The sequence below is a fragment of the Oratosquilla oratoria genome, chromosome 14, assembly GCF_046742065.1.
Source record: "Oratosquilla oratoria isolate Oo_2021 chromosome 14, ASM4674206v1, whole genome shotgun sequence".
Lineage (NCBI taxonomy): Eukaryota > Metazoa > Arthropoda > Malacostraca > Stomatopoda > Squillidae > Oratosquilla > Oratosquilla oratoria.
The window spans coordinates 68,744,013-68,761,512 of NC_134790.1; the positions used below are offsets into that span (position 1 = coordinate 68,744,013).

The following is a 17,500-nucleotide window of genomic DNA, read 5'->3' on the forward strand; positions in this document are numbered from 1 at the left end:
ACGCACATTTTCTGTCAGTTCAAGCTTTGTTAGGCCATCCCACATGTAACTGGACTTTATGCAATATGCGAGTTCCTCCGCTTTTCCTCCGCCTCTTATAACTGGTAGAATTTGTCGAAAATCGCCAGCACAGACAAACACTTTTCCTCCCATAAACTTATCGTTCTCCATAATGTCTCGCAAGGTAATATCAAGTGACGTCAACATGTTTATATTGGCCATTACAACTTCGTCCCAGACTATCAGGCAAGTTTCTTCTAATAATCTTGCCATTTCTGTGTTTTTCTTAACACTACACGCTCTAACTTCATCGTGTTCCATTAACGGAATCTTGAACATGTTATGAGCCGTTCTTCCTCCTGAAAGAACCGTGGCTGCAATTCCAGAGGAAGCAACAGCCAAAGCGATCTTTCCTTGAGAACGAACAGTGTCTAGCAACAGATTCAAGACAAAAGATTTCCCAGTGCCTCCAGCAGCTTTAACGAATATGCTATTGTTGCTATACTCGTATCCTTTTTTTCACTCGTTTCATCACAGTTTCATAGACATTCCGTTGCTTGTCGTTTAGAAGCTTTATCTTTTCGTCGACGTTCTCCTTAAGCTGTTGCTTGTTGTAAGCTTTTTCCCTTCTGATAACATTAGATGACCTTTTGCCTCCTCTAGAAGATGGTAATCCATATTCGGTAATCGACCCTCCACCGCAATTCCACACATGTTGTTGAATGTTATCTAAAGCGTCCAAGTAGATTTCATCATTGTACTCTGTTAACTTAGCCTTGTGTAAGTAATCGCTGGAAAAGTAATCTTTGACTTCTTCCCATATACCCGACTGGTCTTCGAGATCTGAAAAGACTAACATGCTTGCGTAGGTCTCTCGTAGTTGATTTCTATCATTGGTATGATTAATGATGTCAAAAATCGTCTCTTTCCAAGTTTCTTCATCACTCAGCAACCCTAACGCTTTAACGGCTTCTCTGTTTGTCTCATACATGACTCCGTCAATAGTGCGAAGGTCTTCGAATGATTTTGGGCCCTTCTTATGAGTAAGCAAGAGCCTCAATAAAACAGTTCTACCGTCTTGGTGGTTACAGCACGAATGCGTCCTAAACTATACGTACGCCCTAAGCGTTCCTCCCAAATAGCCTTCTGTGCGTCATAAACGTAATGGAAGGGCAACTGGTTGTAATACAATGTCGCTGCAAACTCGTCTGTGTTGCATAATTTGAAAAAGACAGTTAACTGCGTATCTTTTTGTATCTTAGAAGTAATTTCCTGCTCTGACGCTCCTTCACTATAAAACACTGAGTTTTCACCCTCTAAATGTATATCCAATGCAAACACGGGGGGAGAAGACCTATGGATTTCAAATTTGAATATCTTCCACGTCGCTTCATTAGCGTTGATGTAACGTGCTTCTTGGAAGTTCTTAACTTCGTTCACCACCTCATCTTCGCCTGAAGTTTTTGTAAATAGTATCCGATCAGAACCTTTGTTTACGTATTTAGTCACGTAAGCAATAGCTTTAATTGAATTGGAGCATTCAACATTGATGTGCGCATCATACTTTAAGCAAAGAAAGGGGTTATAAGGAACAACCCACGAATTATCAATAGTTTTTTGCCCGTCTTTCAATTTCAACTGAAAAGAGTTACCACCTTCACCAATCGAACGCCTAACGTACTCCGGGTAACCGTTGTTGCCAAACAATAAGTCGTTCCTGCAAGTTTTAGAATATCCTTTAGCACACTTATCAGGTTTAGAACTTTTTCCTAGACAACACACCTGTGACTCGTCGTAGCCCTTGCAAGGACCATGTATCATACAACGTGTTACTGTCTCGTATAACCTGGGTTCCTGTTCTTTATCCGGTATCTCTGCTCTTATTATCTGTGATATTATGTCTGCCGTTACTCGAATTGACATCCAAAGTAATATATGGGCATGAGGTAAACCACGTTTTTGCCATTCAACACTATAAAGGTGCGCCTTAACAGGGCCAAAAGCATTTTTCTGTGTCAAATCATCTATTAAACTGTCTAATCTCAACTTGAAAACCCGACTTACGATATCTGGGCGATCGCACGGCTGTGTTCCTGGCCCGCTAAATTTTTCTAACGCTTCAGTAAGATCCGACCATTTAGGGTTCATCGTAAAGGTAATGAAGTAATCAGGTGAACCATAAGAAGACACATATGTTACTATGGTTGTATTCCAAAAACCTCAACCTGCTTGTCTCAATTTTCACATAATTATCGACGACAAATTGTTGAAAGAGACGTCGCCCTCTTAAGATGTAGTTGAAAATTCCTTCTCTTTCCATGTAAAGTGCCGAATAGTACATCAACGCCGAAAGACATTTACTGCTTCCCTTCTTTTCCATTTTAAAACTGTAACCTCTGTCTCCATTAGGCAACAATAAAGGATACTGGAAGATATCGTAAAAGAAGTTTGTCGAGCTCAACATTCTAAGAGCAAACTTTGAATCTGGGAGAGGAGACGCGATTGTAACTTTTAGAGTGTCTTTATCTGGCCCAAAATTAACTATAGCCCCAACCTGACAGGAGGCTGTTGGTAAACTATAGACACCTTTGTGTTCCTTTGTTCTAACCTTTTCAGCTGTCTCCAAACTTATTGTCACGTCTGGTATTTTCTTCCTGTTTTCAACATACGTCTCAATCAACTTCTTTGCTGTTTTTATCTCTTCTAACATACCCTGCTTGTTATTGTGGCAAAGTAGCATGCAGTCGATACTTTAGGGTCTATATGGGGCGCCCCTACGGACCAGAGCCACACATCATTTTGTCTATGATAGAAGAAATTCTGTTCATAGAGAAATGATGACACTTTTATACTACGACTGTCCCTCCGTTATGCTGTCCCCCAACCCCTTGTTGCTGTCCTGTACCATTTCTCTGAGTATTCTCTTTCTGTGATGGGGGAATTCCCTGTGGTGGGGGAAAAGAATACTGCCACCAAGTTTCCCACTTGGATCGTAAGAGGCGAGAAGAAAGGGACGGGGAGAGGGACTAGGCATCCTTCTCCCTGTAGCCCCAAGGGGCAGATTCCTAAAAATAAAAGGAAAGGCATAAGGGGTGCAGGAGGGCCTCGGGCCAGCACCCTAAGGTTTGGGTCTTTTAATGTGCGTGGATGTGGTACAGATGAGAGTAAAAGGGAAGAGATAGGTAGTATGTTTGTGAGAAGAAAGTTGGATGTGTTGGCTTTGAGTGAAACTAAGTTGAAAGGGAAGGGTGAGTGTAAGTTTGGGAGTGTAAGTGGGAGGTTATCAGGAATGAAGAGAGTGCGAGGGAGGGAAGGGGTGCCTATTCTAGTAAGTGAGGAGATAGGTAAACGTGTAGTGGAGTGGAAGGAGGTTTCCTCAAGGATAATGTGGATGAAGGTGAAACTGGGAAAGGAGATGTGGGTCTTTGTAAGTGCATATGGGCCGGGCAGTGAGAAGAGCATGGAAGAAAGGGAGGCCTTTTGGATAGATTTAAATGAGTGCATAGAGGGTTTAGGAAGAAATGTCAATGTAATAGTACTGGGAGACCTTAATGCTAGGGTGGGAAATGGTCCAATCGATGGAGTGGTTGGGAAGTGTGGAGTTCCAGGAAAGAATCGTAGTGGAGAGTTGATGGTGGAAATGTGTCTAGAAAGAGAGTTGATGATAGCAAATACAGTGTTTCGGAAGAAAGTCAAGCATAAGTACACATGGGAGAGGGTGGTGGAGGGAAGGGTGGTAGATAGAGCGCTAATGGATTATGTAGTGGTAAATAAGATTATGATAGGAAGAGTTAAGGATGTACATGTGCTAAGGGGAGAGGGTGGGGGAATATCAGATCATTTTTTGGTGGAAGGTAAGCTGAGAGTGGAGGATAGATGGAGAAGGAGGAAAGGGACAAAAAGTAGGGAGGTTCTTAGAGTGAACTCCTTGAATGAAAAGGAAAAGGAGAAGGAGTACGAAAAGAAGCTGAAGGAGGAGTGGGAGGGAGTAAAGGATAGAACAGAGATGGGTGTGGAGGAGGAATGGGGATGGTTCAAGGAGGGAGTCTTAAAGTGTGCAAGGATGGTGTGTGGAACAAGAAGGACAGGGGGAAATAGAAGAAAGGGTAGTGAATGGTGGGATGAGGAAACAAAGAAGGTTGTAGAAGAGAAGAAGCGAGCATTCACAGATTGGTTACAAAAGAGGACAGGGGAGTCATATGAGACGTACAAAGAAAAGAAAAGAGAAGTAAAGCAAAAGGTAAAGGTGGCAAAGAGGAGAGCAGATGTGAAATGGGGTAGGAGTATGACAGAAAATTTTGAAAGTAATAAAAAGATGTTTTGGAAAGAAATTAAGAGAGGAAGAGGAGGCGAATCAAGTAGGGAAGAAAAGGTAAAAGGTACAGATGGAGAGATGATAATGGAAGAGATGGCAGTGAGGAGAAGATGGGCAGAATATTTTAGGGAGTTGCTGAATGTGAAGGAGGATAGGGAAGGAAAGATAGCTGCAGTGGGAAATGCGAAGAAAATGAGAGTGATGAGTGAGGAGAATGGAGGAGAAATGAGGAAGGATGAGGTGAAGGCAGTTGTAAAGATGATGAAAGCAGGTAAGGCACCTGGTCTGGATGGATGTCATGCAGAATGTCTGAAAAAGGGAGGTTCAGTGATGGTGGACTGGTTGGTGAGGTTATTTAATGTTTGTTGGAGAGAGGGTAGAGTACCGGAGGACTGGAGTAGTGCCTGTATAGTTCCTCTTTACAAGGGAAAAGGGGACAAGTGTGAATGTAGTAATTTCAGAGGGATTAGCCTGTTGAGTGTAGTAGGGAAGGCTTATGGGAGGATCTTAATTGAGAGGATTAGGAGAGGAACAGAAGGAGTAATTGGTGAGGAACAGTGTGGATTTAGGACGGGTAGAGGTTGTGTAGATCAGATCTTTGTGGTAAGACAGATATGTGAGAAAGCTATAGGAAAGGGGAAGGATGTTTTTTGGGCTTTTATGGATCTGGAAAAGGCTTATGATAGGGTAGACAGGAAGGCACTGTGGGAGGTTATGCAGATTTATGGGATAGGAGGAAAGCTTTTGGGAGCTGTCAAGAGTTTTTATGAGAGTAGTAGAGCATGTGTTAGGATTAGAAATGGAGAGAGTGAGTGGTTTGAAGTAAAGGTGGGACTTCGTCAAGGATGCGTTATGTCGCCCTGGCTGTTCAACTTATACATGGATGGGGTGGTACGAGAGGTGAATGCTAGGGTAGTGAGTCAGGGATTGAAGATGGTTAAAGAAAATGGAGAAAGGTGGGAGGTGAGCCAGCTGTTGTTTGCGGACGACACTGCGCTTGTGGCAGGGTCAGAGGAGGGATTGAGGAAGCTGGTGGCAGAGTTTGGGAGAGTATGTGATAGAAGAAAGCTAAAGATAAATGTGGGTAAAAGTAAGGTGATGAGATGTACAAGGGGTGAAAGTGGCAGTAGACTGGAAGTGAACATTAAGGGAGAGCGACTGGAGGAAGTGGATAGTTTTAGATACTTGGGTGCAAGTGTAGCAGGAAAAGGTGGATTGAAGGTGGAGGTAGAATGTAGATTGAGAGAAGCGAGTAAATGCCTTGGTGGTTTAAAGAGTGTAATGAGGAATAGACATTTGGGAATGGATGCGAAGAGGAGACTGTATGAAGGAGTGATTGTGCCAACAGCACTGTATGGGGCAGAAACGTGGAACATAAGAGAAGAAGAGAGAAGGAGTTTGAATGTGTTTGAGGTGAGGTGTCTGAGAAGTATGGTGGGGGTTACTAGGCTGGATAGAGTGAGAAATGAGGAGGTGAGGAGGAGAACAGGGGTGGAAAAGGAGTTGGGAGATAGGGTTGATGAAAGAATATTGGGATGGTTTGGACACATGGAAAGAATGAGTGAAGAAAGACTAGTAAAAGAGGTCTGGAAGGCAGATGTGGAGGGAGTGAACATGAGGGGACGTCCTAGGATGAGGTGGATGGATGGGGTGAAGGGGGCTTTGGGGAAGAGGGGAATGTCTGTTGAGGAAGGAAGGGAGAGGACGGAAGACAGAGGTGAGTGGAGAATGGTTGTATATGGATGATGTTGTGATTGCATGAGGAGAACTGGGCGGGGGTGGGGGGGGTAGTATGTGTGAGTAAATTTTGACGCAGCCCAAAGGGATTTCTCCCCGTCCTCGCCTTATATGCAAAGGGGGACGGAGAGGGGGGGTCGCCGATTAAATGAAGCGGCCTTGCTGTGGATGTGCTGTGTCTTGCGACACTGCTTCTGACCCAGGGCGGTGGGCAGGGTGCAGGGATGACCCGTCATCCAGGAGGTGCTCAGATGAGAGGAAGGGTAGGAGGGATGTGGAGTGTATTTGGGGATGTAATGGGTGGGAGTGTTTTTGTGCCTTTCCCTTTTTGGCTACCTCCCTTGGAAGGGGGAAAAAGCCTTGGTATATGTATGTATGTATGTAACATACCCTTGAGGGAAACATTGTTATTTGTCAAATAATCATAGAATTGCTCGATAATGTTTTCATTCCTAAGGCACTCAGCGTTTTCCCGCCTTCTTCTTTTAACAGTTTCGTTACATGCCTCTTTCTCATTATCTGTCTTGCCGGTATAACGTTCAAACCTATCACAACGTAACTTTATCTGCTGTTCTTTGTCATGGTAAAAGTACAAATCCAAGAAATTTTCCGCAGACTTCCAAAATGGTTTATTGACAACGCCTGCATCATTTTGTTGTCCTGTTAACAAACCTGGCTTTATCAGGCCTAACCTATGGTAAACTTTACCTTGAATTTTGTAACACAGTGCCGATTCTCGTTTATCATTTAACGCTCCCGAAGTTGCAAACGAAGTAAAACAGAAGACGTTGTTAAACGCTACAATGTTTTTGAGGAATTAATTTGAGAGCGGAGAACTACCATCGTAAAGCCCCTTAATATTGTCACCCAATTTTGTCAATGCCAGTGTATTTATGGGAGTTTTTCCTCCATTGCAGCATATGGTCTTGCGTTCTCGCTTGAACAGTAGTGCTTGACACATCTTTCACCTGAACGCACCTAACTCCCCGACCGAGTGAGGTGTAACTTTCGCCTCAGAAGTCTCCGTAATATGGCCGCGATATGATAGCGCTAAACGCTCTTTCATTTCTAAAAACTCAGGCTTTTTACCAAGGTCTTTACGTTCGACCTGCATTTTGTTTATCCTTTCAAATGCTTCAGTTGAAACATCTGCGTCAGAGGCTAAAAAGTTATCCCTCTTCATGAACTTTATCTGTTGCTTTATAGCTTTCTTACGCTTTTTATCTTCTTCTCTCTTAACTTTGTCTGCTGCGATCTCCGCTTTTGTTCGTCTTTTACGTCTCAAAGGATTACTTTTTGCCGTTGCTTCTATCTCTCGTTTAGTTTCCCTCAGGGTTGTCTTTATCTCCACCAATGTGCTATCAGGGTCTAACGGAAGTGGCTCTGTTGCTGTGATATCGCTTACACTTGAAGTCACTGTGTCAACTGTGGCAACTACTGTATCTGTAGAAGAGACATCGTCTTTTTTCTCAACTTCAGTTACAGATTTTGGCATTTCTTTGCACGCTCTTTTTATGGCGTACTTTTTAGCTTTGTCTAACCTCCTTTGAGACTGAAAAGTCCTCTGCAAATAATGCTTCTGGTACTCTGTATGGTCAGATTTGCCCCCATTCTTAGTGAAACTTTTGTAACCGGCAAAATAATGCTTTTCAAAACCCTCTGTTCTCTCTTTTGGTATTTCACCAACGTAAACCTCCAGGGAATCTAAAACATCATCACTGTAGTTGTAGTTTTTGTCCTCGTTTAACTTCTTATTAAACGTCAATAGCTTTCGCTGAAACACTTTTATCGACTCCTTTACATTTGAGACTTTAGTTTGTTGGTACAGGTCTGGGAAAGTAGACATATGTTCACTTTTCATCTGCTGTGTTAGTTTTTTGTTGGCATTTAACTCCCCTTTAGTTAACTTTTTTTCTCGAGTAACCCACCCCCAGAAGTGTCGATTTCGTCTCTTCATTGTCTTTGAATCTTCACCCATATTGCAATGTAATATGACCCCACGTAGTAGAGGGGGTCAATCTTTACACCCGAGAAACGCTGATAAACCCTTACACCGGGCCGGCCCGGGGGTGTCCGTTTTTTGCCATGGTCCGAGTTAGGGGCACCATAATTTTTTTAATAACTTAGATATATATGTATATATATATATATATGTGTGTATATATATATGTATATATATTTATATATATATATATGTATATATATTATATATATATGTATACATAACATTGGTCAGAGGAAAATAAGAATCAAAAAGATATTGATTAAAATTTGAAAGTTCATTCTATTCTTATTTTATTTTACTTTTTTTTTCATTCTGATGAGTAAACCCTATGTTCTCTATCCCATAAATTAAATTGACCGGGGATGGCTTAGATCCTGTACAATGTTCTCTTTACCCCTCTATTAAGTGCATTGAAAGGACGACAGTAGACCGCTCTTATTAATGATACTTATTTGTAGGCAATATATTGCACACTCAATCTGGATAAAAGGCTGTAAAGGTTATTTGACTTTGTTACGCCTCACTAACCATTATAACTTCACGGATGGTATCGTAAAGGTGAATGGCTGTGTTGTATCCAGTCCACTCAGGGAACAAGCGAATCATGAATGGTAAGTAGCTCAGCAAACTCTGGCCCAAGTTGGTATGTATAACTTGGCGAACCATTGTAGCGATCTTGTGCAAATCTGGGTCGTCATGGTTGAACCTGCATCAAAGGAATAAATGCCACTATTAGTAAGAGGTTCTCCTGTAACTTCAAGCAGTTGACTATTGATGATGCGTTTTGCTTATCTTTGAACGCACTACTAATCAAAGTCAACAAATTACCGGGCTTGTTTACCTACAGATGAAATGTATTTATTTACTTATACTTTCATATATTACCTGATTTTTTTTAAATCAATCAAGCCGTTGCCTCTGGTGTCTCGCAGGAGACCCAAGGCCCCCAAAAATTTGGCCACGGTTATCAAATATATCCATACTTCAAATAGGGAAGAAATTTTATCGGTTATTTTAAATTGGGCAGATGTTACACAGTACAAGATAATGCGTTCACTTTCTTCTGTGTGGTGATATAGAAAGTCTGTTGCCAGGCTTCTACGGTGGTGATATTTGTTTTCTTTGTGACCTGCATTTCTGTAAATAAGTGTTGTGGGGTACGTGGGGAATAATACGCTGCTATTTCGTCCTATTTCCTATGAGTTACTGTGTGATGCCATGTGACGGGTGTGACGACCCTAGCATGGAACATTCATATTAATGTATTCTTCTAGCGATATTTTTTTTTTTTTTTTTTTTTTTTACCTGTTATCATAATTTTAGGTTTTATGGTACACCACACCTAGGGTATTGGCTGCCTGTTATTGTGGGGTATAACTTGCCTAGTAGTATGCAGCCGATACTTTAATGTGTATGTCGGTCTCCCCTATGGACTAGAGACACACATAAGTTTGTCTATGTTAGAGGAAATCTCTACTCATAGAGAAATTATACTACTTTTTTGCACTACAACTGTCCCTCCGTTGTTCTTCCCCCGTCGTCTTAATACTGTCCTGTACCACTTGTTTGAGTATATATTTCCATTTTCGCCTGTCCCCTGTGGTATAGAGAAAAAGAATACTGTCACCGAGTCTTCCCACTCGAGTCGTAAAGGCTGCTAAAGCGGGACGGAGTGTGGGACTAGCCATCCTGCTCTCTGTAACCCTAAGGGGTACATTCCTATTAGAAGTCAAGGGACTGAGAGGTGTTTTCCAAACAGAACCCTAATGTTTAAGTCTTTTAATGTGCGTGGGTGTAGTAAAGATGAGAGCAAAAGGGAAAAGGTAGGCACTGTGTTTGTGGGAAGGAAGGGGGGAAGGGAGGCGCTCTACTTGTAAGTAAGGAGGAAGGTAAGCATGTGGTGGAGAGGAAAGAGGTTTCTTCAAGGTTAATGTGGATAAAGTTGGAACCGGGAAGGAAGATGTGTTTTTCTTTTTTTTTTTAAGTGCATATGGACATGGTAGTGAGAAGAATATAGATGAAATGAAGGCTTTTTGAATATATCTAAATGACTACACAGAGGGTTTTGGGAGCAATGTCATTATAGTGATTTGGGAAATCTCAATGCTAGAGTAGGGGATGAACCATTAGACGGAGTGATTGGGAAGTGCGGAATGCCAAGTAAAATGATAGTGCAGAGTTAATGGTGGAGATGTGTTTAGAAAAAGAGATGATGATAGCCTACGTTGCTTAGGAAAAAAGTCAAGCTGCTGTACATATGGGAGAGGGTGGTGGATGAGAGGGTAGTTGATAAGGTATTAATGGACTATATAGTGGTATAAAAAGTGTATAAAGAGTTCTGTATGTCCATGTTCTCAAATGTGAGAATGGGGGAATATCAGGTAATTTTTGGTGGAAGGTAAGTTTAGAGTAGAGGGTAGGTGGAGAAGGAGGAAAAAGGCAGAAGATAGAGAGATACTTAGAGTAGACTATTTAAATGAGATGAAAAAAGAGCAGTAGTACCAGGGGAAGCTGAGAGAAGTGTAGAAAGTGGTGAAGGATAGAGTAGGAGTGGAGGAAGAATGGGGGTGTTTCAAGGAGGAGGTGTCAAGGTATGCAAAGATGGTATGTGAAAGAAAGAGGATAGGAGCAAATAGAAGGAAGGGTAGTGAGTGGTGGAGGAATGGGGGTGTTTCAAGGAGGAGGTGTCAAGATATGCAAAGATGGTATGTGAAACAAAGAGGATAGGAGCAAATAGAAGGAAGGGTAGTGAGTGGTGGGATGATGAGTGAAAAAGGCAGTAGAAGAGAAGAAGCGAGCATTCAGGAAATGGTTACAATGTAGGGCAAGAGGTAAAGATATGAGAGGTACAAAGAAAAAAAAAGAGTAGCAAAACAAAAGATAAAGGAAGTAAAAAGAAAAGCAGATGTTAAATCGGGGAAGAGTATGGCAGATTATTTTTTAAGTAATAAAAAGATAGTTTGGAAGGAAGTTAAAAGAGGAAAGGGAGGTGAGTCAAGTAGAAAAGGAAAGATAAAAGGCGCAGATGGACAGGTGTTAACAGAAGAGGAGACAGTAAGGGGAAGGTGGGCGGAGTATTTTAAAGAGCTGTTGAAGGTGGAGGAGGATAGGGAGGGAGTGGTTGTAGCAGTGGGAGGTACTAGGAATATAACGGTGGTGGGAGAGGAAAATGGAGGAGAAATAAGAAAAATGAGGTACAAGTCTCTTTATCTGAAAATGATGAGAGCATGTAAGGCTCCTGGGTTGGATGGGTGTCACATGGAACAGCTAAAAAAGAGAGGTACAGTAATAGTGGACTGGCGGTTGTTTAATGTGTGTCTAAGGGAGAGTAGAGAGCCGGAGGACTAAATAGTGCATGTATGGTTCCGCTTTACAAGGCCAAGGGGGGTAAATGTGAGTAATATAGTTTCAGAGAGATCAATTTGTTGACTATAGTTAGGAAGGCTTATGGGAGGGTTTTAATTGAGAGGATTTGGAGAGGAACAGAGAAAGTAATGGGTGAGAAACTGTGTGGATTTAGGAAAGGTAGGGGTTGCGTGGATAAGATTTTTGTGGTAAGACAAATATGTGAAAGAGCTTTAGGAAAAAGTAAGGAAGGTTTTTGGGCCTTTATGGAACTCGAAAAGGCTTATGACAAGGTAGACAAAAAGACACTGTAGGAAGTGTTGCAGATAAATGGGATTTATTCAGAGAAAGCTGTAAGAGCCGACAAGAATTTTTACAAGAGTAATAGAGCCTGCGTTAGAACTGAAAATGGAGAGAGCGAGTTGTTTAAAGTGAAAGTGGTATTGCACCAGGGATGTGTCATGTCGCCATGACTTTTCAATGTATACATGGATGGGGGTGCGGGAGGTAAACACACGGGTAATAGATAAGTGACTGGAGATGATTAAAGAAAATGGAAAAAAGTTGGAGGTGAGCCAGTTGTTGTTTGCTGACAACACTGCGCGCGTGGCAGGGTCAGAGGGATGATTAAGGGAGTTACTGACGGAGTTTAGAAGAGCATGCAATATGAGAAAGTGGAAGGTAGAATGGGGAAATGTAAGGCGATGAGATGTACAAGGAGAGAGGATGGCAGTGAGATGGAAGTAAGTCTTAAAGGAGAGAGGCTGGAGAAAGTGGAAACCTTTAGGTATTTGGGGTCACATGTGGCAGGAAAGGGAGGAGTAGAGGTGAAGGTAGATTGTAAGGTGGGAGTAACAAGTAAATGCCTTGGAATATTAAAAAGTGTTATGAGAAATAGGCAACTGGCAATGGATGCGAAGAGGAGACTATATGAATGGCTGATTGTGTCGGCGGCACTGTATTGGGCAGAAACATGGAATTTAGGAGAAACACAGAAGAAAAATTTAAGTCTGTTTGAGATTAAATGTCTGAGAAGTATGGTAGGAGTTACAAGATTGAACATAGTGAGAAACGAGGAGGTGAGAAAGAGAATTGGAGTGGAAAAGGAGATGGCAGATAGGATTGATGAAAAAGTATTGGGATGATTTTGACACATGGAAAGAATAAACGAAGAAAGATTAGTAAAAAAGGTGTAGAAAGCAGAGATAAATGTAGTGAACTTGAGGGGACGACCGAGGATGAGATGAATGAATGGGGTGAAAGGGGTGATGAGCAAGAGAGGAACGTCTGTTGAGGAAGGAAGGGATTAGGCAGGAGATAGGGTTGAGTTGAGAATGGCTGAGTATAGATAATACTCTAATGCAAGGAAGGTAGGTGTTAAAGGGGAGGGAGTGGTTATGTATGGAAGATAATTTGACACGCATGAGGAGACGGAGAGTGGGGTTTCCCGATCAAATGAAGCGGCCTTACTGTGGATGTGCTGTGTCTTGCTGCATTGCTTTTTACCCAGGATACAGAGATGATCCGTCATCCATAAGGAGCTAAGACGAGGGGGAGGAAAGGGTGGTGGATGAGAGTCGCATGGGTGGGAGTGGGTACTTGCATTTTGACTTACCTATCTCCCTTATAAAGAGGAAAAAGCCCTTAGTATATAAACAGATAGTCATGTTGTACGAATATATATGTTTTCTTTCTTTTCTTTAATATACTCGTAGGATACCATGTTATGAACATATAATTTAGGGTATTTTTATGAGGTATATGTACACTATAATGAATGTTTTACTCGTTAGCTAAATCCTGAGTACATTCATTTTTTCACCTGCCTTTCACAAAGTTTCTTGTGTGAGGTATAAAGGCCATGTATGTAATTGAAACTTATTATTGTAGTCTTTTAAAGGTGAATGGGTTGGCCGTTCATTGAGATGGTTGCGTGTTTTGTGAATTAGCAGTATTCAAAAATGAGCAGTTAGTGATGATTTTGTAGGAATCCTAACTTTTTCCTTTTTTTTAGCCAATTCTTCAGCTCTTTCAGGTACGATTGTCTAGTTTTAGAAGCTATTTTGTAATTACGGTTTACAGTTACTAAATATCTGTGTATATCGAGTTCTAATTTAGGAGATATGACGTTGTGTATGAAGTGGTTGAATGACGTTGATGATAGTGTTGTTTCTTGTGAGAAACCATTATACAGACGCTTGATCTTAGAAACTGTTTTTGTGTGACAACATTCTTTGACCGTGGAAGACCCACAATGAAACTGTGGGGAGAGTAATCCCCCCAAAAATAAGAAGTGGATTCATTATACATCATAAAACTTAAGATATATTTTACATTTCTGATATTGTTTACTTAACTTCCATAATACTACTCTTCTTAATTTATTCCCTGTAGCTATGTAAATCTTTGTAGCACTGTCATTCAATATGATTAATTATAATTCGTAAAAATCAAGAGCAACTTTAGATTTCTCCTATTGCTTACTTAATTTTCATAGTACTACTCTTATCAATTTGCTCTTTGTATCTATGTTAATCTATGTAGCACCATCAATATAATAACAGTGATGTGATAATTAACATTTACCTCATCAACATTATACCACAGAAATTTGTGTGTGTGCGTGCGCGCGCGCTTGTGTGTGTGTGTGTGTGTGTGTGTGTGTGTGTGTGTGTGTGTGTGTGTGTGTGTGTGTGTGTGTGTGTGTGTGTGTGTGTGTGTGTGTGTGTGTGTGTGTGTGTGTGTGTGTGTGTGTGTGTGTGTGTGTGTGTGTGTGTGTGTGTGTGTGTGTGTGTGTGTGTGTGTGTGTGTGTGTGTGTGTGTGTGTGTGTGTGTGTGTGTGTGTGTGTTTGTGTGTGTGTGTGTGTGTGTGTGTGTGTGTGTGTGTGTGTGTGTGTGTGTGTGTGTGTGTGTGTGCGTGTGTGTGTGTGTGTGAGTGTGTGTGTGTGTGTGTGTGTGTGTGTGTGTGTGTGTGTGTGTGTGTGTGTGTGTGTGTGTGTGTGTGTGTGTGTGTGTGTGTGTGTGTGTGTGTGTGTGTGTGCGCGCGCCCTCATACGTGTAAAGATTTGGTAGTCTTTGACCCTACACATGATGAAACCAAAACTTGGCCTTGTCTATGTACACTTTTTTTTTTTTTTTTGTGAATAACGGTTTATTTTGGACACTATATCAACTCTGTCTAAATTACGGATGTTGATATCTGCTATTCAGCATATGAAAAAAAATGCAATTCGGTCACGTAGTGTAGTTTGAGAATTCGATCCTGGGGACAAATAATATTTAATCATAGCTACCCAAGGTTATGAAACTATACTTAGTACAAGCACTATAGTGAGTTTCTGACTGGCCGCTTTAATGCGGATATATACCCACTGATAATGAAATTGTTTGGATCTTGTGAAAACGGATTCTTCGTCTTCGCCATCGGATTGAAGATGTTGTTCAACGGTTAAGTAGGGACAAAGAGGACACACGTTTTCTCAAAAGCCAAGTGAGGACGGAGCCTTTATTATTACGAATTTTCATTTGTTACAGCTTTATCAAGAACATAGTAGTGGTGCACATGTCTGAGAATACACGACTCTGTTCTTGATAAAGATGTAACAACCGAAACGTTGTACTAATAAAGGCTTCGTCCACACTTGTTTTTTCTTTTGGTAGACTTGTCGGCTATTGCCAATTACATAAAACTCACGTTTTCCCGGTGAGGAAAGCCCACACCACGTTGAGCACATGAAGTGCGAATACGTTGCTCTTGAGGGAGATCTTGCGCCCGTTCTGGCTGGCCAGCTGCTCCACCTGCAAGGAGGCAGGAAAGAAGGAAAAACTAACATCAAGAACGACTTATTAGATATATTGCGTTAACCTGTCAGTTGCGGCACTATCCATATTTCTCCGTCCCAAACCTATTCATTTTAAAGAGGGGGAATGAATAACAACAATGCGTCTGTCAGAGGCATACAGTCAGCTCCACCTAAATCAGCGCATCATGACTCGCGCCAATTCTGATGGCGAGTAAGAGACCTCCCCATAAAACTGTAGTTCAAATACGTCTGGAAAATTGGCGCACCAGAGGCGAGTACAGGCTAGCGAGACCGATGATGTCACGAAATCAGTTACCACTGGCCTTTGTGGTGGACGGAGGTGCTTTGCTCTTCTCCGCGAATAACTTTTTTTTCTCTCTCTCTTATCCCTTTTTACAATTGTTTTTATCAATAAGCAATGGGCTTGGGAAAGAACTTGAAGAAGGACTGACTGGCAAGCATTGCTGCCCTGGAAAAAGGAGGAAAGTTCAACAAAGAAATTTCAAGCTTCATAGGCACTCCACTGCATTTTGTGCAGAGATGGAGCAAGCGTTGCCGTAACGCTGGCGGCGCCAACCCAGACCTCCCAAGAAAAAGACCAGGAGGAAAACATAAGACCTTTAAGGTCCTGGAGCGACAAGTTGACAGGGAACCTCGCATTTCTGATAAAGAATTAAAACACAAAAACCCTCAACTGCTGGCCACTGTGTCTCTGAGGACCGTGCAAAGTCACCTTCACAACGACCTTGGGTATAAGTTCTACACACCTCGAAGAAAACCGATTATTACAGCCACGCAAAAGAAAAATCGAATCTAATTTTGCCTGGGATTAGGACAAGTATAAGAAAGTGTTATGGGCTGGAGAGGCTACCTTTACTATCACTAGCAACCGAGGAGGGAAGACATGGATACACAGGGGTCAAGATCCCTCCTTTCTCAGGTACACCAAGGGAACTGTCAAGCACCCTGACTTGGTCATGGTCAGGGGTACTTTTGGGTACCATGGTGTTGAAAAGCTAGTGGTTTTACCAAGGAACGTTACAGTCAACAAAGAAAGGTACCTGGAGCTCTTGGCAGACCATCTTGACGACTGCTTCGACATCTGTCAAATTGAAATGTAACAGCAGGACGGGGCACCTGCTCACACAGCAAAATTGGTAACTGGTAGGCTGGATTTTGGTGGAATTGAATATATAAAGGATTGGCCAGGCAGCAGTGCTGAACTTTTTCCAATAAAACATTGGTGGGTTTTGATGAAAATCTAGTGTGCCGAAACTTTTGCCGCCCTTCAAAACATTTGGGCAAACTTTTCTACATCCATCCTCCAGAACCTCGCTCTCTCTGTTCCCCGACGCCTCAGGTCTTACTTGAAGAATAAGGGAGGGTACATCAAATACTAAAAGTTAGAGAGTATCCAATATGAAGTAAGTCCATTCTTGCTGTTTTGTACGTGAATATGAAGTGATGGGGGTAGGAAATTATGTGTGTGTGTATGTCTGTGTGTGTGTGTGTGTGTGTGTGTGTGTGTGTGTGTGTGTGTGTGTGTGTGTGTGTGTGTGTGTGTGTGTGTGTGTGTGTGTGTGTGTGTGTGTGTGTGTGTGTGTGTGTGTGTGTGTGTGTGTGTGTGTGTGTGTGTGTGTGATTCACCTTGGTCTTGGATCACGTGTTGGACTCTTGATCGACAGCTATTTCCCTCCTGGAAAAGAGCTCAGAGCTCGTATATGACCGATCTAAAAATAATGCTGTGACCTTACAGGCACACACACACCCAACTCCCCGCCCACGAGAATTGGAGTAACGACTTACAGCGCAGCAATACTGAGCATAGGTATATAACATTTCAATTTCTCCCTCTGTGAACATTGAGAAGAAGACGAAAGAAGACAAAATGGGAAAAGTAATAAACGTATAAGTACAGGAAATGTTACAATGAAATGGGGAAATAAACGAATTGGGGGTAGATGAAAGATGAGTAGAAGCCTTCCAAGGAAACTTTCTTTCTTATGATTTGAGAGAACCTATTATATTTCGGCAGTGCCTAAGTGTTGGGTCTGCTGGTGAATGAATTACAAAATTATATATAGATAAGTATATCTAAAGATAATGTACAGGACTTTAATCGTTATGATATACAGCACCTTCTGTTTTGAGGATCGAGCTCGGAGGTGATTAAAATAGCCCTGGGGGTAACTAGAACAAAAAGAAAAGGTATCTTATTGGGGAGATGGATAAGTGATTGAAACAGAGCATTGGTTTCTATTTACCAAGAGACTGGCTTGGCCGTGGATAGCGTGC

At 41.8% G+C, this 17,500-nt stretch overlaps 1 protein-coding gene across 1 annotated transcript in view; it reads right to left on the reverse strand.

The window, feature by feature from the left end:
- Positions 1-17,500, reverse strand: part of LOC143032913 (methyl farnesoate epoxidase-like) — a 108,964-nt gene that overhangs the window by 29,842 nt on the left and 61,622 nt on the right. Inside the window, exons 5-7 of the mRNA XM_076198174.1 lie at positions 17,470-17,500; positions 15,097-15,200; positions 8,586-8,763 (exon numbers count right to left, since the gene is read on the reverse strand). The exon at positions 17,470-17,500 is cut by the window's right edge and continues 94 nt beyond it. Of these exons, the coding sequence (XP_076054289.1) occupies positions 8,586-8,763; positions 15,097-15,200; positions 17,470-17,500 (313 nt within the window). The remainder of the gene's footprint in view (positions 1-8,585; positions 8,764-15,096; positions 15,201-17,469) is intronic.